Source organism: Phodopus roborovskii, unplaced genomic scaffold (genome assembly GCF_943737965.1).
Source record: "Phodopus roborovskii unplaced genomic scaffold, PHOROB, whole genome shotgun sequence".
Lineage (NCBI taxonomy): Eukaryota > Metazoa > Chordata > Mammalia > Rodentia > Cricetidae > Phodopus > Phodopus roborovskii.
The window spans coordinates 33,450,652-33,475,629 of NW_026126416.1; the positions used below are offsets into that span (position 1 = coordinate 33,450,652).

The following is a 24,978-nucleotide window of genomic DNA, read 5'->3' on the forward strand; positions in this document are numbered from 1 at the left end:
TAAAAACAAAAAACAAAACAAAATAGCAACAACAAAAAGCCCTTTTCATTCTTCATTTCTTAGTGAACTTGGAAGAGTCTGGAACTAAGGAAGAGAGGACCAGGAGTGAAGGGGAAGAATCTTGAGTCACACAAGCTGTGTCTTTGAGTTTTATTAGGAAGGGTGTCCACTGTAGTGTAGGAGGGTAGACCAGGAAGTCTATACACTGTGAAATAAAATTCTGGATCTGGCCCCTCTAGAGAGGTGTAAAGCCACTTGAGAAGAGCTGGGTTGAGGGAGAAGCCCATTGTTTCCTTCCCCTCCTGTAAACTAGTGTCATTCAGCTCTAGGAAACAGGCTTGTGTAGAGGCCAACTCCTGGTATTGGTAGTATACCCCCTTAGTGGATGGCACCTGGTCCTGCAGGACCATGTGAACTGCCCGCCCAGCGGGGTTCCAGTCTCTTGTTGGCATGCATTATGGGGATGCAGCCACAGGTCCACATCTGTCTGACCAGCCGGCCCAAGTGAGGAGGACAAGGGCTCAGCCTCATCTCTCGGCCAGGCTGGCCAAGATGCCAATGAGATTGTCCAGCCCCAGCAAATAGCCGTCCTCACGGTTGCCCTCCTCCCAGGGTCTCCGATGATCCAGGATCTGGCCATCGGGGAGGGGCGTGGTCTTGCCAAAATCGATGAGCCATACACCAGCACGATGGCAATGGTCATGCACGAAGAGGAGTGAGCTGCCGATCACCTGCCAACCCCCATGGCAGTCAGGCCACCTGCTTCTCCCAGAGAGTCCCCCTACCCATTTCTCTCTTTCATAAAACACAAGTCCAGCCCCTGAGCCCACCCACCTCTTACCTCGTGCCTTCTAAAGAAATCTGAGATTTCCAGGGTGTCCCGGATCTGCTGTAGGCGGTTCAGATACCTCCTCTGGAAGGGTCAGTGTGGACAAATTAATTTCACTCCAAGGGAGGCTCTACTGACACTGAGAAGCACCATGCATTTCAGCTTGCCAAATACTGTGGTGAGGAAGACACAACCCCCCACGTGGCTCTCATAGGAGAGGAGGAAAAGCAATGATACTACAACAAGGGGAGTGCTACCACTGTACCACTGGGGCTGGCATAGGTAAGGCCATTAGAAAGAATAACCAAGAGGCACGCACCCTTGTAAACGGGTGTGCCCAAACCTCAGGGTCCTGGGAACCTCCTCTTACCAGCACTTCAGCATCTCCTTGCATGAACTCCTCAAAGACACGAGTCACCTGCTCTCGGCTTCGTGTAGTTTTGAAATCAGTGCTGCAAGATCCGTCGGCTTTCTGAAGGAGGTGGGCAAGGAGTGTCAGGGACCCGGACCCATCTGAGGGGAGAGAGGATCATGCAAAGGGCAGTGATACCTCCCTGGGGCCTTAACCTCTGGGAACCAAGGGATGACCACCAGAGGGCGTCTCCTGATGGCCGTTGAGGCAGGAGGTCAGGAAACTAAGGATACCCAAGCACTGAAGTTGGGGCAGAAGAAAAGCTCTGCAAAGTCAGGGAGGGAATCGTGACCCACCTTGATGCCCTCTATGCGGAAGCCGAGTGTAGTGCTGGAGCTGATGCCCTCGCGCCACTGCATGTAGCGTGGTTTGGTGACAGCGCGCTGTGCGTGCTCCTCCTCAGTAGGTGCCTCAGGGTCTACCGCCAGCATCTTCTTGTACATGTCCTTCCGCAGCTTGGGCCTCTCTCGGGCTTTGGTCAGCTCCTCCTCCAGGTAAGTTCTGTGAGAGCAAGAAAGCAACCCCCCACGTGAGCTTTTGTCCTAGTTCCTTGGTTCCCCCACTGATTCTGCCCGACCAAGAGAGAGGGCACGAACCTGACACCCATCTTGCAGTCAAGCACGCAAGGCCCATCAAAGCCATCGAGCAGGTCCTGTAACTGCAAGTAGCTTTCACCATCCCGCTCCACTACACCATGGAAAGTGGGAACACACCCGCGCAGCACATCAGCCATCAGCCGCACCAGGCAGTAGTGTTCTGGCTCGGAACTGCGCTTCAGGATCAGGCCACTGGTGCCGGCAGCTTTGAAACTCCCTGCAGAAGGACACTAGTTGGAACTGCCCAGCCCCTTCCTGTCACAACAACCTCACCCACATGCACTGATGCTCACCTACCTGTGTGCCCTGCTAACTGCACCCACGAGTAGCGCTTTTTGAAAGGACTCATGACCGGCAGATTGACCATGGTACGGATCTTCTGCCAGTGACTTTTCTGAAAGCAACAAGTCCAGGTCGGCATCTCTGTAACGTGTGAGCATCTCCCCACCCCACAGTGTGGGAATTCAACCTGACCCCCTCCCCCCGCAGCAGCAAGCAAGGTCTTTAATCCAAGCATTCACTACTCACTCACTCATCTACCCAAAGAAAATGTATTGTGAGCTATATTATGAGCCAGTGTGGCAGGTACTGAGACAAGCAGAGATAGGGTTGTTCTAGCATCTCAAACAGTCTGACAGGAGCCCGAGATTCAGCATCAGAAGGCTCAGGGCTGAAACTCGCTCTGCCATTGAGGGGGCAGATACTGAATTGCTCTGGAGGTTTTAACTTGATGAATATCAGAATCACTTGACAACCACCCTTGATGCTGTGCCTGAGGTCTTCCACAGGCACATCCTGAGTAAATCAGGGATGCAACTAAGAAATCTGCATTTCTATCAAAGCCTCAGGAGACCTGAGAAAAATGCTTCTATGTATTGTTTACTTTTTGTTTGTTTGTTTTTCATCTGTGTAATGGGGGAACACTCATTCTTTCTTAATTGTTGTAATGAGTGTAGCTTGAGTTTGATTTTCCTCATCTAGTTCCTTGGCATGGAGAGAATTGGGCCAAATTTAGATACTGGATTTATTCACTTGGGACCTAATTCTCTCACACAGGGAGGCAGACCAATCACAACCAACCCTTTACACAGGACCGGGGAAGGGAGGGCAGCCTGCCAGGACTTTGAAAAGACCCTCTAGCTGCCCTTGAATCCCACACATCTTACTAGCTGACAAAGCCAAAAGCCCACGACAGCCCTGGTTGTGATCTGGTTGGAGAAACCTAAGGCCCAAAGATGAAATGCAAAGCTGAGGCCTGTCCTCTTAGATAAAACTGCAGGTAAATGTAGGCATTTGGGGGTGTTATCTCTTGCCTCAAGGCCATTATTCTGCTTCCCACCCAATCCTGAAAGCTCCTTACACCCTGGATCTTTCCCCTAAGCTCAGCAGTCCTTTATCTTCTCTTTGTCTGAAGCCTTGTTCCACAGATACTTGTCTTATAGAGGGATTATTAGAACCCTGGAACTGACCCCTTTGCCAAAAGGGAGTGCTGACCAAAAAGCCTTGCCTGTGAAGAGGGGTTGGTGACAAGCAAGCACTGGGCTGGGTGAGGAGTGAGCAGTCGCTCCCAGCTCTGGTTCCCTTCAGTGAGTTCAAGCATCCGTGTGGGCCTGTTTCCTCTGGGAGGATGTAGCGGCTGCCCTAACACGAGCCACCATTTACTGACTGCCTACTGCACACCAGGTACCTTCTCATCACCTCCCACAGTCATCACTGCTCTCACTTTCCCAACATGGCACACTAGGGCGTGATCACATGTCCAATCCCCAGGGATCGGGGGTGTAGCCAGAAGCAGCCCACTAGAAGCATGACATCTTTCAAAACTCCTTTTATAAATCTTTAAATACATACAAGGTTTGCATTTTGCTGCATAATAAACCCAAGTTTTATTATAAAACTCCCTTCCTCTCAAATCCTTAAGTAAAATTCCAGGAAGGTGATGGATGTAGTATGTATTTAGTAGAAGCATCCTATAGCTCTTTTCTCACATTCAACTTGACAATCACGGGGATCCTGATGCCCATATGTAGCATGAATGCATGCTGCTAGCAGTCCCATTGCACAAGGAAACCATGGTTCGGAGAAGCTGGCATCCTCACGCCCTGCTTCTGGACTCCTAGGCTCTAGCTTATGCTCTCTATCAGTCAACTTCCTTACCATGGTCCAGTCATTCTAGCAGTTTCTATATTTTCCTGCTGGGGGTCAAATGGGATACCACATAACAGGCCACTTTTACAAGGTGAAACAACTTATAGTTATATGGTGTCATGAAGGCCTCGATCTCTAAGCCGGGCCTGAGGGTCTGTCACCACTGCCCTCATCCAAAGGATGAGTCTAATGGTGAAATGCTCAGGTGGTTTGAGAAGCCTAACAAAATTTTGAGGGAAGCCTGATGGTGGCGCACACCTTTAATCCCAGTACTCAGGAGGTAGAGACAGGTGGATCTTTGAGTTCAAGGCCAGCCTGGTCTACAGAGTGAGTTCCAGGACAGCCAGGGCTACACAAAGAAATGCTGCCTCAAGAAGGAAAAAGAAAAATTGTAGGGAAGAGTGGGGGAATGAATGGACTTAATCGGGATACATCTAGTTCTGCAGTCATCCCTGGCGGGAGGGCCAGCTGGGCTGTGTAAGGGAACTGTACTATCCATCATTTTGGGGTCTCCTAGTTTCAGTGAGAGGATTTGCAGGGAATTCAGGGAAGAGGACCCTGGTAGAAGCCGGTTGATTAAACATGGTGGCAGATGTCTGAAGGCCTAGTTGCTTTGGATGCTGAAAAGGGAAGATTGTGTGAACCCAGAATTTTGAGGCCAGCTTGAGAAACATTTGAGATAAATCTTTTAAAATGTATATATACTGGGTGGTGGTGGTGCATGCCTTTAATCCCAGCACTCAGGAGGCAGAGGCCGGTGGATCTCTGTGAATTCAAGGACAGCCTGGTCTACAAAGCTACATAGAGAAACCCTGACTCAAAAAAAAAAAAAAAAAAAAAAAAAAAAAAAAAGTATATACTACCACTTGGTTGATTGGTTAATGTATGGTAACAGTATCAACTTGTCTCTTTGCTGCCTTGGTTTTATGAGTCTTATATGAGCAAACAGCAGCAGATTCTAACTATGCAGGTAACAAAGAGCTTCCATGTCCATTATCTCAGCTGAGCCTCCCAGATGCCTCTTGAGGTTTCCTATAACAAGACATAGCTACCTTGCCAATAACAGATATGGCCAATCATGGAACCAGTTGATGTAAGCGCTGTGGAAGCCAACTCATTGCCATCTTCCCTCTTAAAAGGGATTCCTTCTGCAGGGAATATAATGCATCCAGAAAGCCTGCTAGAGGACCATTCTTGGGTTCGTGGGTAAGGATTTTGGCTCATAAAGAACAGCAGGGAAGATATGGCCCAGCCTTCCCTCCATGGATTGGCTGCTTCTACCAACCAACACACAGCCACATGTTACCTGGACATTTGGTGCAAAGGCCAAGAGGTTCGTGTCCAGGACTCCCTGATGATGGCACAGGAGGACCCTCTGATAATCTCTCACCCTACAGATGAGCAGGGAGTGTGTCTCCATAGGCAGGGACTTGCTGTGTCCCAGTCTCAGGTCCTCCCTTTTCTAGGCTCGTCTGTTCTTCCCATCAACCCAGACAGCTTATTTTCTGCCCGACTGCATCCTTTTCTGTCTTTAGCTCCCATCCTGTTCCCTGCTTCTATAACAGAGCTTTTTGTCCTGTCAGTCTTGACCCCTTTGGGGGACGAATGAACTTTTCACAGATGTTGACTAAGACAGTCAGAAAACAGATATTTACAGTGGCAAGATTAGAGTAGCAATGAAAATAATTTTATGGTGGGGGGTAGGTCACCATGACAACATGAGGGACTGTATTCAAGGGATGAAGCATTAGGAAGGTTGAGAAGCAGTGGTGGCACACACCTTTAGTCCCAGCACTCAGGAGGCAGAGGCAAGCAGGTCTCTGTGAATGTGAGGCCAGCCTGATCTACAAAAGCTAGGTCCAGGGCAGCTAGGGCTACACAGAGAAACCCTGCCTTGGAAAAGAAAGAAAAGAAAGTTGAGAACCACCATTCCATAGAATCACCAGTCCTGGTTGAAGCTTCTACCAGCCCAACACCCTCCCCATGTTCCAATTGCCCTGTCAAACGAGCACTCCCTGTGGTGATGGTCGGGAAAGCAATCAATTTAAACTCACAAAACGATTTGCACTAAGGTATAAGTGACCCACGACTTCACCTTCCCATGGGCATTTGCTTTTTAAAAAGGAAGTCTGTTAACCTAAATTCTGCTCTATAATTAGTGGAAAATGATGTGTGTGGGGGGGGTTCTGAGTCCAGGAGGGAACAGCATCCAGGTCTCCTTACCTAGCCTGAGTTACTGAGAAAATAAAACCACATAAGAACCAAATGCCCTTTCTTCTGCTTGGGTCACCCCCACAATTGTCTGAGGAGACAGCCAAGGCCTCAGAGTCACAGCACCTGCCCTTGGAGTAGATCTTCAGCTACTCTCTTGGCTTGCTCAGCTTTCCTATTCCTGAATTTTCCTTCCAACAGAGGAAAGACCACTGGAGGGAGCAAAGCTACCCAGCTCTACATTACCTGCTCTGAGCAGGCTGTACAAGCCCTCGGAAGTAAAAGGGAAGATCAGAGAGCATGGCTGAGGCACGCAGAGCGAGCCTTCTAGGGCCTTGGGTTGGGTATGGGACAATGGCTAGGTAGTAGCCCTAGAGTGCAACCACCATCTTTCCCCAGGTGCATCCTTAACAGTCAGTGGGACCCCGCTCTGCCTGGGGAAGCCCTTAAGGGCAACCTGGGCGGGCATGCTGTGGGGCCTGCTGTGAGGCAAAGTCCGCTCCTGGCCCTTCCACGCAGACGCAGGCAGCCTCTGTCAACAGCTCCAGGCTTATCTGTAGCTCCGGGGTTGTTTGCCTTCGGGGAGGCCCCGGCGGGCTGGGGGTTGGGAAGGCCTGGAAGACACAGTCTGAGAGTTTGAAAGGCCATGAGAGGCCATCTGAATCTGCTCCTGGAGGACTCCCTGAGATGCCAACCCTCAGGGTGGGAGAGGACGATGAGGACTTGCAGGGGATAAATAACTTCGGCTTGTCCTTGATGTCCTGACCCCTGCAGGGGCTTCCTACACCCAGATTTGGACTACGGGTCCTGCAGCGAGCAGCCTTTCCCTGGTGGAACAGGGAAGCGGGTGTGCCTGAGTCCCAGTCCGGGTCCTCCCAGCTCAGCAGTAGCGCCCTTTCCGAGGGCGGGCCTCTCAGGTGTCAGAGATTTGAGCGGGGGAGTGGCCGATCTACCGCTAGGGCTCTTCTGAGGTCCTCCCACTGCTCACAAGCCAGGGTCTTGGGGAAGCCTCGGCAGCATTCGCCTCAGTCAGTACGTAGTCTGGAGTCGCCCCAAGAATGACCACCTGCCTGAGGGTACGCTGGCCTGTCAGGGCGAGGGGCGCAGTGGACTCACGACTAAGCCCCCCCCCCCTTACACCTGGCCACAGGAAGCGGAACGAGAGACAACAGCCTTGCTGTGAGCTCCCTTGTTTTCTCTTTTGTGACAACCCCCTCTCTTTTGGTATTGTACTTCTATGAGTCACAGTCGTACTTCGAGTCGTTTACACAGCCTCCCTCGATCGGTCCAATCCCAGTGGGCAGGGATGCCAAGTTCAGAAGGCCCAGGCCACACCTTGGCGCTCTTCTCAAGGCGTCTAGGCAACGCAGGCGTGTGTCTTACTCTCACTGCAAGTCACCAGGAGCCGGCCTTCTGGGCAGGGCTGGAGGGTACTGAAGCAGAGCGGGGCATTCCCGGCCTCTCTTTCCACTCGAGGAACGCTTGCGTAAAATGCATCTACAGCAACGCTGCACAGTCCACGGACAGTTAATCTAGCTATCCGGCCACAGCTAAAACAAGGGGGATTATTGAAGCAGGACGACCCACAAGTTCAAAGCCTGAATGGGCTACTACCTACTGTGTTTGATTTTTAACTTGGCAATTTAGTGAGACTGTCTCAAAATAAAAGAGGGCTGGGGATGTTTAGTGGTGGAGTATTTGCCTACCGTGTTGTGTTTGAGACCCTGGGTTCAATCCTCAGTACAGAGGTGGGAATCGAGGAATGGCCCTGATGTCCAAGGAGGGCCACACCACGAATAATGACTTCACTCCACACTAGCCGGTGCTATTTGAGGGCTCTGGAACATCTATGCTACTAGAGGCAGCAACTAACACACTAATCCCGTCCCCGTCAGCTTCAGTTTACCTTCCCCACCACCCTTAGGAGCCAGGGGGAGGAGGGGGCGCACCAGGTGGATCTTGGTTCCGCTCGGTTCCAGAGCTACCAGTCCCGCGCCCCTCCCTTCCCGCGTCCACGCCTCGTGCGCGCGCGGGGAGCAGACGGCAGCGCCTCCGAAGCAGAGCCAGGAGCTCCGCTCCACTCCCACTCAAGAGAGGGAAACCGTGGCAACGGCGGGGGTGGGGCCGCGGCACCGAGAGGGGGAGGAGAAGGAGGCAAGAGCTCACGCGCCCCTTTCTCTCCCAGGGCTCCCGGGGCAAGGCTACAGGGCTCTGATCGCTCCAGTCCTGACAGTTACCCAGGTATGCCTGTGGACCGGCTGGTTCCCTCCCGGTGGGTCGCGTACTCCTCACCCTCCTTTAGACGCCCAAGCGCTCAGCCACCATCACCTGCCTAGCCCCCGAAAACGAGCCAAGGCGAGAGGCCGTCCTGGGGTCTCTCTCCGCCCCCCAAGTATCTCCCAAGCAGTGAGGTATGAACTCTCGGCGGGGGACGCGAGCCGGTCCCAGCAGAGCCAGGACCCAGTCCCGGGCGGGCGCGCAGCCCCCGCTGGCCCCGCCCCCGCGGCCCGTACCTGCCCCACGTCCTCGCTAGCTTCCAGCTGCACATTGCCGCGGCTCCGGCTCTCACTGTCGCTCAGTAGATCGTCCTCCGAGTCCTCGAGCACCGACGAGGAGCCGGTGGAGGAGAGGGACGAGGTGGAGAGGCGGCGTGGCTGCTGCAGGTGCGAGCCAGCGGCCGGGAGCCAGTCCCCCTCCCGCTCTGGCGGCCCGGGGCTGGCCGGGGCCACGTCCTCCTCGGTTGTCACGGTGAGCTGCGGGATCACTGGGGCAGGGGCAGCCCGCGGGAGCCCGTTGGGCACTTGTCCCCCACGCCGTTTGGCCCCGCGGGCCCGGGGTTCCCCTGCGGCTGCTGCGGCGGCAACCGCGGCGCAGCGCGCCTCGAAGAGCAGGCGCAGCTCCCCGACGCTCCGGCGCGGGGCCCGCTCCAGCCCAGGGCTGCAAGGCCCCGCACCCCGTGGCCGCGCCATGCCCGTCGGGCGCCCGGGCAGGGTCATTTCCCGGTACTAAAGCAGCAGCCGAGCCCACCAGCCCGCGGCGCGGCGGGGACTGGAGACGCTCAGCGCCTGGGGCTTGGGACTGCCCCGGGGCGGGGCCTCGGCAACGCCCGCCCGGCCCCGCCCCGGCCGCGCCCCCCGCCCACTCCTTTCACTTTCTGAGAAAGCGCGGGCCTCCCGCGGTCCTCGCAGCCGCAGATCCCTTGCAGTTCCCCCAGAGTCGTAAGGAAGGCTCGGGTCGGGCCCCCACTGCCTTTCTCGACCTGCCCTCGAGGAGGCGGGAAGGACTGCTCCGCCTCTGAATCCTGTGTTTTCCCCTGCTTTTCAAGAATTCCTTCAATGGGATCCAAGGGTCTTGACCTGCCCAGAAAGAAGCTATGCTTGCTCCTCGTACTCTTCCGTGTTTCAACCTCCCTGGTCAAAGGTTTCTGAGCCTCTGGGGCTTTCCTCTGGCCTGGGCCCCTTAATCCAGAGTTCAAGGCCATCAGCCATCCAAGGAAGCCACACCCCAAGTCTTGCACCCAACTGGAGATTGCCTGCCCAGGATCGAGCTGAGATTGCTCCCCACCCCCATCCCTCAAAGCTCTCGACTTCCCGGCGGGCAGAGAACAAGGTCAAGAGGCGGAGCCTGACTTTCTCCAAGTATCCCAGCTACTCGTGGCCTGCATTTTCCCCGCCCTCTCCAGCCCCTCACTGGAGCTGGAGTTCCTAAATTCTTTCTCCTCCCCACCCCTTCTTTTGGAGCTTTATGGCTTCGAAAGAGTCCTTTCCTCTCTGAACTGCTGATTCGCCTTCATAGAGGAGCTGTCAACTTTACAGGGTTGCTGTGAGAGTAAAATTTAGAGATGGGTTTGGGTGTGCAGCTCAGTGGTACAGCACTTGCCTGCCTAGCTTGTAGCAAATGCTGGATTCTGTGCCCAACACGAAAGAAAGGAAAAAAGGTGTGAAGCTCTATGTTGTAGTAGACAGCCAGTCTACCATTTCTTAGGCACTTTTTTTCAACCCTGTTTGTAAATAGAAGAAAACCTCACCTGGTGTAGAGTTGTGGCTGTGCTGTGCTACTGGGAAGAGAGTACTGACAGAGTTCAGTCCTTGGATAGGTCTGAGGACTTCGCATGCCGGTCAGCTGAGCTACAGGGCTACTGTGAGCAGAAGCCAGACTCTTCTGCCTTCCCCTTAATGCCAGAAGATTGGGGGTACCCTCACTGGACACTCAGAGCCTTCAATGGCTGATGCATCTCCAGGAGAATTGCCTCCTACACTGAAAGGCAGGGTATGCATGTGCCTTCCCTTTTCTCTCTTCAGCCAAAATTTAAAATGGGCCAGAAGAATCCAGACAGAATGAGAACCTTTGGCAAAGTAAAAAAGATCCCAGGGGACTGACAAAGGAAGAAAAGGAGTGTGTGTGTGTGTGTGTGTGTGTGTGTGTGTAAGGGATGAAAGTACACGAGAAAACACAAATTTGAGCTCTTGCCCCTTTCACGGGTAAGTCAAGGGACCGAAAGAATGGACATGCACACATTTTCTGGGGCAGGTAGGAGGCTCGGTCTTTGAAATGTAAGGCCTAGAGCTACGCCAGCTTGTACCAGGGAATTCAGAGGGGTTTCCTCAGAGGGTGGACTGGGACCTGACAGAAGAAGATGAGAAGAGGGAGGAAAGAACGCCTGTGCCACTGGGTACCTGTGTGCCAGGCAGTATGTGGGCAATGCTGGGATATAAGTAGGCTGGGAGAAAACCCAGAACACAACTCTTCTTTTATTCTTTGAGACAGGGTTTCTCTGTAGCTTTGGAGGCTGTCCTGGAACTCACTCTGTAGATCAGGGTGGCCTGGAACTCACAGAGATCCACCTGCCTCTGCCTTCTGAGTGTGGAATTAAAGTTGTGCACCACCACCTCCAATCTTGACTCAGTCTGATGGCTGGGATCACAGGCATGTACCACTACACCCAGTTTTTAGCCTGTTCTCTTGAGGCATCTCAGTGGGGTGGTCTTCATATACCTTTGGATACTACATCCTAAGGTGCATGAGTCTCTCTCTGTGCCTGGCCCTCTGGCCTCAATGTGTGTGCAGGCAGTCTTTTCTGGTGGGTGAAAACCATAGGCTACAAAATATGGGAAAGGGGAGGCCTGGAAATGGAATGAGTAACATGAGGGGTGTGTGTGTGTGTGTGTGTGTGATGTGGGTGTGGGTGTGTATGTATGTGTGGTGTGTGCAGGGTGTGTAGTGTGTGTATGTGGCAGGGGTGGTGTCTAATTTATCTTTATCCTTTTCTACTCCATGTGCTGAAGCAAAACTACTGCTCACTATCCCCACTTCTAACAGGCCAGGTGCAAATTTTCAAGCTTCTTTAAATTTTACACACACACACACACACACACACACACACACCAGGTGTGGTGGCACACACTTTTAATCCTAGCACTTGGGGGGCAGAGGAGGGTGGGTCTTTAGGCTACACAGAAAAACCCAGGCTCAAAACGTGTGTGTGTGTGTGTGTGTGTGTGTGTGTGTGTGTGTGTGTGTCTGGGTGTTTTGCCTGCATGCCTATCTGTGTGCCACATGAATACCCAGTGCTCACAGAGGCCAGAAGAGGGTGTCAGGTCCGTGGGACTGGAGTTACAGTCTTCTGGAAAAGGACTCTCATTGCTGAGCTAACTCTCCAGTGCCTCTTGACTCAGTCACAGAGCAAGCAAACACCTGTTGAGTAGCTGCAATGAAGCAGACATTGTGCTAGATGCAAAGGATGTAGGAACAAATGGCCCTGTTATGGGGAATGATTATTATTTCCTATTTTCTTATATTTTTGGTGTGAGCCTAGCCTTTAACAGCTGAGCCATCTCTCCAGCCCTATTTCCTATTTTCTATGGAAGAAAACCACAAAGGAGCTAGCCAACAAACTGGCAATAGAATGCTACAGAGCTTCCTTCACAGTCTCCAATGGATTGTCAGTGTAACCCCATGAATCCTGGTCTCTGTTTCTTTGTGGACATCTAACATTCTCAAGTGGTCACTGATGTTTGGTTCTTCCTAGGGCATTCTGGATAGAAGGCTGGTGGGAACCAGGACCCAATCTCAATTTTAGGGTGTGGAAGAGGTACCCTTCTGGAGAAGGAAATGTACAAGGGGGTCTTCCCAGCGGCTAGCACTTCTTGATTCTGGGTTTCCTCTCTTCTTCCACAATCTGTCCCATACCAATAGCTTAGTCTTTTTGGCAATATTCTGGAACAGTCAGTCATAATGATAGCTGGGGATTAGCAGTTGGCTGACCCTCCATAATGTCACCCTTGTCAAAAACGAACCAGTTCACCATTTATGTGCTGTTACAACCTTCTCTCCTGACACACTTCAGAACAAGGTTTGCCTTCTCTTAGGAGCCCGTCTCTCCACCTTCTCTTGAGGGCAGGGAACTGCAGGGTCTCCCCCAGTGGGCAGCTTCTTGGAGGTGACAATCTCCCTCATGGCATGAGATCATGGTGAAACTGATGCTGCTAAAGCCCCAAGGACACTAGGAATGCACTGGGTCTACCTATAGGAAGTACTCATCAAGGAACTTCCCTGCCTTTCCCAGTGGAAGGGATAGGAGATGCAGCCCTCAACTAAAACTCCAAACCTGCAGGCTAGATCTCCTCCCAGGGGGCCTGGTTCACAAAACATCAGAGTCAACCGGAAGCAGGAACCAGGAGAAGCTGCCATTGGCTCAGGGTCCCAGAAGCAAGAGGCCTCTGCATGTGAGCTTAGGTCACCAAGTCACCTGGTATCATGTATCAGGATAAGTCTGAGTGTCAAGACCTTGCTGTCTGGGGAGTCTCCAGCTTGGAGGGGATGAAGGGGGTGGGCGACACATTCCCACATATGCATGCTCAAACAGGTGCAGGCCTCGTGCCGCAGCTCCTACTAGGGCTGCCAAGACCCAGGACCCATCAGATCCAGTAAGACACACCCACACCCGTTTAACCATCCACAGGCTCCACCTTTCCGTTGCCGCGTTTCTAGAATCCAACCGACAGGAAGCCTAGGTTTCTGTTACGTGGGGAGCCCGCGGCTGGGTGGTCCTGGCCGGATGTCAGTTTGATCCTTTCCCCTCCTTTCATTTTAGTTTTTCCATGGTCCAGTAAGTGCTCCTCGAGGCTAGGTGCTCCCTGACTGGGGTTAGCTGCGCTAGGGGGCGCTGGAAGGACACCCACGGCCGAGGTAAGTCTCAGGAACACTTCCTGCAAGTGACTTTTTGGCTAGTGAGTTCTCCAGGCTAAGTCGATAGAGATAAACTTGCACTTCTGGACCCAGCTTCAATGTAGTTATGGGAAGAATCAAATTTCTATTTTTCTGGCATGAGTTTCAATACTCTTGGTGGTGTGTATGTTGGAAGGCCAGAGACAGGAGTAAGGCCTCTGGAAGATTCCCCAAGCCAGATTGGCTAGGTAGCCTTTTTTTTTTTTTTAATCTATCCATCCAACATTCCCTGTTAGGATTGAGCCTAGAGCCTTGTTGAATGCCAGGCAAGCACTGCCAATTTATCTAACCCCGTTTTGGTTTTGGTGGGATTAGACATGGGCCACCATGCCCAGCACATTTTTCACTTAAAGATGGCGTACTATGTCAGAGAAATGGGTTGTCCCCCAGGATAAAGTGGTGGTTGGCAAAACGGACTGCTGGGACTGCTGCCTCTGGCCTTGGCTATCTTGGGTGTGGAGCAGGCTGCAGTTCCTAGATGTGCCTATGCTCCAGTGGCTAGATCCCAGGTTCTACCCACCAGACAAGGCTGTAGGCCTCCCTCTGCAGCCTTAAAGAAGCAGTCCACCCTCTTACAAATGCTGCTCCTTGTAGTCCCCAGTACTGCCCAAAGGAACTCAGTGTCAGCCGTTGACCTTTGAAATCACGCAAAATAATAAGTAAGTAATCTTGAGCTGAGTTGAATGGCTTCCTGGCTCCTTAGAGCAGCTGGGCCACTCGAAGAAGTCTCCTCCCATGGGAGAAGCTGAGATGAAGCTGTCTCACACCCTTCACCTGTATTGGAGGTCACCCTCTTCCAGTTAGGAAGCAAGTGGCTGCCCCACAGCAACGAGACACTGAAACATAAGTTGCTTGATTGTCCACCCATTCTGTGCTCTACAGTCTCACCGCACCTAATAGTCAAGCGGTGGGTGTAACACCTGGTAGACTTGTGGGTGCCATCTTGGCAGCCCTGCACCCGGCTTGCACTCTGTAGAGGGTGACTGCAGGTCTTTGCTGCTCAGCCTCAGCACCATGGGAGCTCTCACACACCTCACCATGTGTGGCAGGGTTGCTGCAAACCAGCTATACTGTGCCCTTGGCCTCCTGCCCCACAAAGAAGGCAAAAGAACAGTACCTAGGGCAGAGAAAGCTGTTAGGACCAGGTTCTCCATGGGGTTAGGCAGCACACTAGGCTCCATTACATCGTGCTGGAACTCACGCTGCTTCAGAGTTGAGGACAGCTGGGCAGTAGTGTTGCACAGTGGAGGCAAAGAATGTGGGTCTGTGAGTTCTGGGCCAGGGTCTACAGAGAGTTCCAGGACAGCCAGGGGTACACAGAGAAACCCCGCCTCAAAAACCAAACCAAACCAAAAACAAAAAGAACAGAGGAGGTCTGGTTTCATTCTGGGATGCAGAACCTGAAGAGGGGTGGGGATGGGGGCAAAGGAGTTCTTTGGACTTTCAAGCGGGACTTAAGGGTGCCACGTGGGATGCAGGCTTTGTACTAAATCTCATCCCTCGTTAAAATGTCAAGTTTATTTACAAATATCTTTACAGTTTGAGTGACAAGTCAGGACTTCACACACACGCAAAAATAACAGACTTTCTCTGTCACTGTGAGATCTACAGACAGGATGACCTAGACAGCTGGAGACTGTTAGTTCCCAGAACTGAAGAAAATGTAGACAGCAGCCTTGGGTACTAGGCCATTCACCACTGAAGCAACGCTGGAGTGGTGGATGGGCCGCTGAGGCTGTGCAGCAGATGAAAGACTAACTGACCCACTAGAAAGCCCGTTTGGTGGGACTGGCTGAGATCCTGGCTCAGGGGTCCTGCTTCAGTTGAGACTGCAGGGAGATGCTGAATGTTGCCTGCAATCACCAGACAGGCTGCTCAGTTGCCAGGTTACCTTTCAATCTTCTCCGGTGGGCTTTCTCCCTGCCCTGTGCTTTGGCATCTCAGCATGAGGGTTTCAGCAGCTGCAGATGGGGAGTGGCAAAGGGGCTACAGTGGCAGTTTTAATAAAAATTTTATTACACAGCCATAATGTCATTGACACTTGTCCAAATCCAAATGATACTAGATACAGATCTACATGTGGGTCAGGATGACTCCACAGGTTATATGGATTCTATGATTTTTATGTCCTTTAAACAAGAAGAAAAAAGTCCAAGTCTGACATGATAGGAGAGGTCCCAGCAGCTCCAGGACTCTGTTAGAGTACAGGTGGTGTTCAACAGCTGTGATCCCACATTTACACAACAGTCTATAGAGCTTCCATCCATGGACTCTTCAAGTACATACGACTGCAAGGAGTCCATTACCGGTCCTTTGCCCACCTCTGTGCCATAGCTACAACAGCTGGGGCACAGCCACATTTCCAGATTCTACAGTCACAATACTTCTTCAAAACCATCCGTTGCTGCTTTTTAAAAAAGTAAAAATGTAAACTAAAATAAAGCAACACAGAGGCTTTACTCAACCATCAGAACTACTAAATCCATTTTTGTTTAAATACTACTTAATTCCATGATTTCCCACCATCTCTTCATTCTACAGGAGGAGTTCAGGTCCTCTCTGTGTGAAGATCAGCAGCTCTCGCTGCTTTTTTAGCCTAGTGCTTGGAGGGAAGCATCAGCTGTACTTTGTTCTGAAAAGATTTGTTAAATGCCACTTTTATTTACAGTTGGAGCTTTACACCTGAGAATGATTATCAAGCAGTCAGCTTAACTCTTCAAACATTTCATAACGACATACACACCGCTTTGCTGGCTTCACCCTAGCTGCACAACAATATATATATGCGCTTACCATACATACATATGCACACACACAGACGCACACACACAGACACACATGCGCACCACTTCACATGCTGGTAACATTTGTAACCTATGTCTTTTTGTTTGCTCTCCACATTCATGTTCAATTATTTCTTTAAAAAACTAAACAAAATGTTATTCTTGCCAAACATCAAATAGAGTCAACTAGGAAAGACAGGAACACTGGGAGGGGAAGAGACACACTACGTTCAGTCAAGAAGCCACAGGCTGTGCCTATGAAATGAGCAAGACTCTTTGGCTACCCTCCCTGGGACCTGCCATGAGCTTCCTGCCCACCCGCCAGGACACAGCCTGTGGGGCAAGGGGCTAGAGGGACATTTCCTGTGGGGTAGGGCAGTGCTGGGAGAGAGGGGAAGTCACACAGCTACAGCAGTCAGGCCTGTTTAGTAAGAAGAATCACATTTAATCAGTTTCTTTCTTGCAGTTTCAGATGCTCAAGTACAGCTCAAAAAAAAAAAAAAAAAAAAAAAAAAAAATCTGAAACAGCTGTAGATCCATGACAGACTGATACAAAGAGTACTGCATTTTAAAAAATGATAAAAAATCCACACACACACATACACACACCCACACACACATTCTTTCAAATTAGACCCCCTCCCTCCCCATAAATGTACACTTTTTGGAAACTAAACTGTTTTTGAAACCCCTCTTCCATGGACACAGGAAGAAGGGAAAGATGAAGAGAGGAAGGAGGATGGCAGATGCTCAGTCCCCACTGTCTCTGCAAGGGTTAGGTGCCATGTTCAGTGGTTGGGCCCAAGGCAGCCAGAAGAGGACAGGTGTGCTGCCACTGTTGCCACCAGGAACTCTATCGCAGACCCCAGTTCTACCGTAATACTGAATGTGCAGAGTGGCCAGACTGTGCTAGTTAACAACCAAAAGCGGTGGGGAGGGCAAACACAAATCTAAAGACATGGAACAGATCCACCTTGGGTGGGGCCTGGGGGTTGGTAGGAGATGGTGCAAACAAGGGAGGTCTATACAGCAAATGGTTTATATTACAATGACTGGCAGTTTAGAGTCTCTTCCCAGTTCCATGGCTGCTTCAGCCCAAAGAGGGCAAATCAGAGGAAAAGAGGAAAGTCAGACCCTGACAGGGCATGCAGAGTTGGAAGCAGCAGGCTGGGAGTGCTCAAATAAGCCCCCGTCGTTTTTTGTAGTCTTCTAAGTTCAGAGATCTCCTTGGAGCTCCATCCTTGGCTGGTGGGGCCTTTGAGGTGATGGCCAAAGCTTTGGACTCTGGGAAAGAACAAATTGGCAAACTAAGGATCTTGGCTTCTCTTCTTCAGGTAGCCTTGCTGACCAGAGCCTGCTCTCTCAAGAAGGACCTGTGGGCTATCTGACCTTGCCTCTATGGATCATGAGAAGCAGGCACTCCCTTTTCTTCCCCACAGTCAAGACTCCAAGCTGAGAGACCCATGAATTTATCTAGTCCTTTAGTGCCCCCTCCAAGTCCCAACACAGACACACCTGAGCTTGGAACCTGTAAGTCAATCTTCACATCAAAATCATGGACCTTGAACAAGTCTTCTGAGAGGTCACTGGCTGACTTAGAATTCAAATCTTTATCCTTTCCCTGACCCTGCAACGAGAAAAGGAAACAAACTATAAAACATAAATGCAAACAGAGAGGCTGGAGGGCAGGCTCAGCGGTTAACAGCACTTTCGGAGAACCTGGAATCAGTTCTCAGCAACCACATGAAAGTTCACAACCATTTATAACCCCAGCTCCAGGGGACCAGATGCCTTCTTCTGACCTCTACAGACACGTCATGTGGTAGACATATATAAATGCAGGTAAAACATTCATACACATAAGATAAATAAAATACAAATAGATTCAAAGAAACAGCACCACTGATAATCAAAGCTCTTGTACAAAATCATATGCTTTTTACAAGTACCTCCATCTTTTTTAATGTACACATATGTGGACAATGACCTTGTGTGTGAACCTTAGAAATACTACTTATCTCCTTTCAGACAGATCTCCCATTGGCCTTTAGCTTACCAATTAAGCTAGGCTAGCTCCCAGAAAGTCCAGGAGTTCTTCTCTGCCTCCTCAGCACTGAGATTACAGATGTAAACCATTATGCTAGGCATTTTTACACATGTTCTAGGGATCAAATTCAAGTTTTCATGCTTTCAAGGGAAGAATTTACCAACTGAGTCATCTCACTAGCCTCCTACCCCTTTAACACCTTTTCTTAAAACAATATATATATATGTATGTATATGCATATAAAATATAATATCTTACAATAAGTCTGTGGCATATGAATGAAAAAGGTGGGCTTAAGACAATAGGCCCCTTTCTGACCCAAGACTCAAGGCATTCATGTGTCAGCCAGGGAAACATCAGCTCCCTGGGGAAGCATAATGGGCACAAGCAACCCCAGCTTCATGTGGTGCTGGGTGTGCTGCACTAGGGAGGACTCTACCAACTGAGCCACGCCCCCAGCTCCTATTTACTTCCTGTTTCTTGAAACAGAGGCTGGCCCTCAAACTCTTGATGATCCACTTCCTGAGTACTTGGATTATAGGCATGTACCATGACATCTATAACCTCAGCATCGAAGGATGCAGAGGCAGAAGGGTCTCTGCAAGTTCGAGTCTAGACAAGGCCACAGTAAGACTGTGTCAGGGAAAAGAAAAATCAATCAAACAACTAAATAAATGAGCCTTTCCTGGATTACTATTTTTGCCTTTCTTGTAACAACTGTCTGATCCTTACTCGTCACCTGTTTCTTCTAATTACTCCAAAAGATACACAGGACACACTGTTTTCTATACGAGAAAGTGTGCTGCAGAAGTCTAGATGTTGGTAGCCTGGACACAGTCAAGGAAGGCCTCATTAAGTAGTAGTTTAGAATCAGTCACAAGGCAGTGATTACACTCGTAAGTAACTGAAGGAAGGACCACAAGCACAATCCACATTCCTCCCTATACAAACACGAGGCCTACACAAGGCAAGGTGGCCTCTGAGGTCCCAGCCAGCAGCCCGGCTCCACAGCCTCGCAGTGGTACTATACTTGCCTTGCTCATTTCCTTTGGAGCATCTGGTAATACTCCAGAACCGTACTTCGCATTTAGCTGGGCCAAAATGGCAGCCTGAACAGCTGGGTCTCTGGACTGGGAGAGAAAATACATGAATTATTTTAAAGACTACCTAACATTCACAGTCCCATGCCAGATTCTTTTCCACTTACTCCCACTAACATCACAAGTACTACTGGGCATCCATTAGCAGCTCAGTGGAATTTCCCTCAAGTCAGTGGCAAAAAGTCACAATTAAAACCTTCAAAAAAGCCCACCAAGCCTCCATGGTAACCAACATACATGCAAACTCTAGTAATGAAAACCCAAAAACCCATGTTTCAATATCTAAAATTTTGTGCACCATGAAGGTGCCACATGTGGAAAATTCCACATCTGATCTCACGTACAGTCAAAACTGGGTACTAAAATTATGAATACAAGTTACCTTCAGGTGATGTATACACACATTGGAAACAAATGTATTTCTTCTATAGGCCTGGGTCTCATTCCCAAGGTATCACTATATATACTGCAAATATTTCCGAGTCTAAAGATGCCTGAACTCTGGAATGTTTCTAGTCCCAAGCACTGTGGATCAGGGACTTATCCTATGCTAACATCTGTGCACTGAAAAATGCACCCTGATACAGAGTTAACTCCTAGGTTTTCACTATCTGTATGCCCTATAGCAAGATAAAGAAGGAATCCAAAGCCAAGCTCAAGGCAAGAAAATCCCAGCTAAAAAAACATTATTTTTAACTTCTTTAATTTCCTAATGGAATTCATTTTATGTCCTAGAATCTAGGTCCCAACTAAAAATGTCCTCTTCAGGTGCTCACATTGGACACGATGGTGGGTTTGCATTGCCGCCTAGTAAAGGGATCCATCTGCTGGTTTTTCATGTTGTGACTTTCAGCCTAAAGCAGAAAACATGCATTAGATCTCCTCCCCCTCCTCTCATTCGTTCTAATCTTACATATAAATAACATCTTTGCAAGGAACTAGAAAAAAATTCAAAAGCTGTCTGTGCTTTTCAGTGATAAAGCAATTGCCTAGCACAAATAAGGCTGGAGTTCAAGGCTGGACACTGCAGAACCAGAACAAGAACAAAAATAAAACAACTCCCAACAGAATGGATGCTGGAGCAACAATCAACCCCAACAGAACAGGTACAGGAGCAAGGACCAAATCTGCCCACAGCAAGATAGATACAGGAATAACAACCCTCCTAATACATACAGGCCCCAAAACCAAACCTCCCCCTATAAAAAGATACAGGAGCAAGAACCTCCCCCCAACAAAACAGATACAGAATCAAGAACCAAACCTTCCCCAACAGGAGCAAGAACATGCCACCCCCATCATCCCCCACACAACTAAATGAGTACAGGATCACCAACTCCAAAGATAAATGAATGTAAGGGCAGCATAGGCAAGAAAACCATTACTTTGTATCTTATGTTAAAAATGCTATGAGCAGATATGAAGCAGAGTAAACTCATGCTAAAAGTACATGTCATTTCAATAACTTAAAAGCAGACATGGATATATACAAAAAATATTTTATTTGTTTAACCTAAATTATTTTGTTATCTGTGGGGAGGTGCATGCCTGCCAAGATTACAAATGTGTGGAGGTCAAAGGATGAGTTTGTAGAGCTGGTTCCGCCCCTCCCACCTTTATGTGGGTTCCAGGGCTTGAATTCAAGCCCCCAAGCTCATATGGCAAGCATTTTTACAGGCTCAGCCATCTCACTAGTCCTAATTTTATTTTATTATTTTTTTTTAAAGTCTTATATAATGCAGACTAGTCTCAGGCAGTATTGCAGCTGAGGCAGGCCTTGAATTACTGATCTCCTGCTGCCACCTCCCAAGTGCTGTATTACAGGTGTGACAGCATGCTGGAACCCCCATCATTTTACTCGAGGGTTTGTTTTTTTTTCCAGTAATCCATGTGAAATTTAAAACTTACCACCAGAGCCTTCTCAGACTCCACAATGTTCCACTCCCGATTCCGCTGGTTGATGTAGCTACAAAGTAAGAGGGGTGGGTCAGTGGGCTGTGAGAGGGGTGGGGCAGCTTGGAACCTCGGCACATCAGAGACCTGTGGGGTCTGTGTAGCACTGAATGTACAAGGCTACAGGCCAGCCAAGGACAGGGTGCTTATCAAAACAGAATCACTAACACACCTGATAGCAGATATGTTCTTGGTCCGCTGGCGGTCCAGGGCTTCTGCCCGCTCCTCCAGCTCATTTAGCTGGTCTTGGATTTGTTTGGCTTTGTCCTGATCTCCCAGGTCCTCAGCCATGGCCTGTATACACAGAGACATTGAGCTCTTGGCTGCTACCAGCTCTTTATTAAATATCTCACACCGCACAGGTAAGGTGAGCACCCCACATGATTAACCAATGATAGGAAATGTGGACAAACAGTGTGAAAAAAGTACTTTGCAAAGTCAAGGTGTCGGTGTCATCCCACCCAAAACACACACAGTAGGACAACCTATCTTCCCATTAGTTACCGGGCTTTAGGAGCCCAGATAGTAATGATGCAACATTACTTAACCTTAGAATATAGGCCCACATGGCTAAATTTCCCTAATGAGGTCCATCCTATTGTGATGGATGGAATGGAAAACCACCTGCCATAGTGGGGTTCGTAATAAAACAAAACTAAGGCACAAGAAAGTAAGGAAAATGGAAAAACAAGATTGACTGCATTTACAAGAAGGAAAGCTGCCTGGATATCAAGAATACCATTTTGCTTATCATAGAACCCAGCATGTTCTCCCCATCCTGCTATCATTGATTTGGCAGCAGAGTGTGTCATTTTTCCATCTAACAAGACAAGAAAAGGGGCTTGAGCATAAGTCCTACCTTTTCCTTTAGCAGCTGAGTCTTCTTCATAGCATAGTTTGGTGGAGCTTTTCTGAACCTTTCTTTCTCTTTTACAATCTGTACCAGAAGGAGACATCAGCAGTGAGGAATTCCTAAATTTGTTTTGTAGATGGACTAATTGAGCCCACTTAGGAGTTTAGGTGCTGGTTAAAGGGGACTGCTTATCCTATAGCAGTGGCACACCCCAGAGGGTAAGCAAATTCATTTCAAGGGATGCTATGCTGCTTCTGGGGTCATGGAGACTCGGGACAGTCTGAAGGGGCTGTCAATAAAGAGCAGCAGCACAAAAGGCCTGGTATGATAAGGCTAGCCCCTGTCCAAGAGAACAGAGATCCAAGAATTTTACCAAAATGTTTTGGAGAAAGAAAATTCTAGAAGAACCAAGCATAGGGGAATACACATCCTAATAGACTTGAATCTATGTAGTCTCACTGTAGATGAGAACGTATAGGGAAAGCTTCATGAAGTATAAATAAGACAATATCAGCATTAAGCATCCTTTAATTAATTTCACATATAATAGAAAATGTCAAGACAAGTTTGATCTTCTCCAAACTTGTTCTTAAAGAACCCAGGCCCTGTGATTCAGGTTTCTTACCTCCTCAATGTCCTGATCATTGAATTTATAATTGAGAGCATCTTTAATAGATAATTCCTTTTTATTGATTTCATCTAGAGTGGGCAATTGCATGCCAGCAGAAAACATCTGGACCAAAATGTAATATTAAAAAAAAAAAAAAAAAAAAAAAAAGCTGTCAGTAAGGGGTTTAGGAAAGAACATGTTCACACACAACTGCTAGCAGCCTAGTCACTTACTGCTTCTTTCCACTTCATGAATTCACTTTCTGTGAATTCTTGATTTGACACAAACTCTAGGCGGAACACTCGTTGGTCATTGCCGTGCCTACATAAAAGAGAGACATGTGCATGTTGACTGTAACCAGCTAAGCAAGCATACCATACTGTGTATGTTATCTGTGTCGTCTCTGGTCTCAATCCTGGCTACCCTCTGAATTACCAAGGAAACATTAAAAACTGTACCACCAAAGCACTAACTAGACCTACTAAACCCAACCACAAAATAAATCTCACAGGGGTCATTTAAATCGGTATCCAGAGCTGAGCTTACAAAACTAACAGTGGAAACCAAGGACTCCTGGATTCCTGGCAAGTGCTTCAGAACTCTGTTTATCATAAAACCCTCCAGAGCCCATCAGTATCAGTCTGCACTCTTCACAGTTCCTGGGATGACCTGAAGAACAGTGCTTCTACTGACCTTTGCTTGGCAAAGTTGAGGGACTCAGTTCTATCCTCTTAGAGATTTCTCTGAACACTAGCCCAACCAGCTCTTTTTTACTTCTTTAATTTTTTTTTTAATGTATATATGTATCTGTCCACAAGTACCTATGTATGTGTGCCTGGGAAGGCCAGAAATACTTATATATGGTCATGAGTTACCATGTGGGTACAGAAACTGAACCCAGGCCCTCTAAAAGAGCAATAAGTACTCTTAACTGAGTCTTCATCTCCAGCTCTTCCACCAGCTCTTATTTTATTTAATAATAATTTTTATCTTATGTACACTGGTGTTTTGCCTGCATGAAATGTCTGTATGAGGGTGTCGGATCCCTTGGAACAGAAGTTACAGACAGTGGTGAGCTGCCATGTGGGTGCTGGGAATTGAACTGGGGTCTAAAAGAATAGTCAGTGCTTTTAACAGCTCAGCCATCTCTCCAGCACCTCAACAAGCTCTCATTAAAACAAACAAACAAAAAAAATACTAAATTTGTGTATGTGTGCTAGTAACTGCAAGCAAGTGTCACAGAGGACAACGTGCAAGAGCTGATTCCCTCCCTTCCACCACATGGGTCCCAGGGACTGAACTCAGGTCGTCATCGTGGGAGCAAGCACCTTTATCCTCTGAGCCATCTTGCTAACCCCCCAACTCCCCCCCCCCTTTTTTAAAAAACAAACCAGGGAGGTTGTGGGACAAGGATTTGGAAGGGGAGTGGAAAGACTGTGGTGACAAGAATTGGGCAAGTCGATAGCCATATCTGTTACTTGATATCTGCTACATAATCATGGCAAATTCCTTTTATACCTCCTGATATGGGGTCTTCAGAATTCTTAGGGTTTATCAGGGAAGGGGCAGGGATTTGTGCATTTGTCGGCTCCTTTTTCCTACTGTCAAGAAGAATGCTAGGGACAGAGTAGATCAGGTAAATGACATTTCCATTTCACTGAAGAGGAAAATGGGTCTAGAAAGCTAACCTTACTTGTCAAAGGTGAGGCTAGTTATGGGAGTTAAGGAACAGAAGGAAACAAGTCTCCTGACTGTCCTCACAGAAAATGTCTCTGCCTCTGGCAGGAAGGTTTCATGGACCTGGTTACTGTCCTTCTGTATACCCTAACGCATTGCAGCCTAGTTCCCTTCCAGAGACAGTAACTGCTCTCTAAGAAACATAGACCCAAGCTTCCTCTGTGCATTGTGGGGACCACACTTAGTGCACAATGCTACCAACATCATATTGGAGGCAATGATAGCCCAAGAAGCAGTAAGTCTGCAAAGGGAGCTAACTCCATCACAGAAGGACCTCTTACACCTGGATGTGGTGGCACACAGGTGATCCAAACCCTTGGAAGATGGAGGCTGAATTATGAGTTTGTGTTCAGCTTGGGTTATACAGCAAGACCTTATCTCAAAAAAGACAGAGGAGGAGGTGAGGAAGATGAGAGGGAAGGCATATCTCATTAGGTAATTCTAGGTGGCCTGGAGTTCACCATGCACACCA

General features: G+C 48.9%; 2 protein-coding genes across 3 annotated transcripts in view; both read right to left on the reverse strand.

Moving 5' to 3' along the window:
• Positions 1-123: 123 nt before the first annotated feature.
• Positions 124-9,272, reverse strand: Itpka (inositol-trisphosphate 3-kinase A). Of its 2 annotated transcripts, none has more exons than XM_051183668.1 (7): positions 8,710-9,268; positions 2,135-2,231; positions 1,838-2,054; positions 1,538-1,742; positions 1,200-1,301; positions 842-913; positions 124-731 (listed from the first exon to the last, which is right to left on the reverse strand). In XM_051183668.1, exons 1-7 carry the CDS (start codon positions 9,190-9,192, stop codon positions 528-530), a joined length of 1,380 nt encoding a protein of 459 aa, XP_051039625.1. In that variant the 5' UTR covers positions 9,193-9,268; the 3' UTR covers positions 124-527. The 2 variants fall into 2 exon arrangements, with proteins under 2 accessions (XP_051039625.1, XP_051039626.1); XM_051183669.1 differs by having other exon boundaries at positions 584-731; positions 842-959; positions 8,710-9,272.
• A 6,143-nt stretch (positions 9,273-15,415) lies between these two features.
• The window catches only part of Rtf1 (RTF1 homolog, Paf1/RNA polymerase II complex component), a 54,174-nt gene continuing 44,611 nt past the window's right edge, over positions 15,416-24,978 (reverse strand). Inside the window, exons 10-18 of the mRNA XM_051183675.1 lie at positions 23,003-23,090; positions 22,785-22,892; positions 22,166-22,243; positions 21,479-21,600; positions 21,262-21,319; positions 20,130-20,207; positions 19,288-19,383; positions 17,722-17,833; positions 15,416-17,490 (exon numbers count right to left, since the gene is read on the reverse strand). Of these exons, the coding sequence (XP_051039632.1) occupies positions 17,384-17,490; positions 17,722-17,833; positions 19,288-19,383; positions 20,130-20,207; positions 21,262-21,319; positions 21,479-21,600; positions 22,166-22,243; positions 22,785-22,892; positions 23,003-23,090 (847 nt within the window). The 3' untranslated portion in view covers positions 15,416-17,383. The remainder of the gene's footprint in view (positions 17,491-17,721; positions 17,834-19,287; positions 19,384-20,129; positions 20,208-21,261; positions 21,320-21,478; positions 21,601-22,165; positions 22,244-22,784; positions 22,893-23,002; positions 23,091-24,978) is intronic.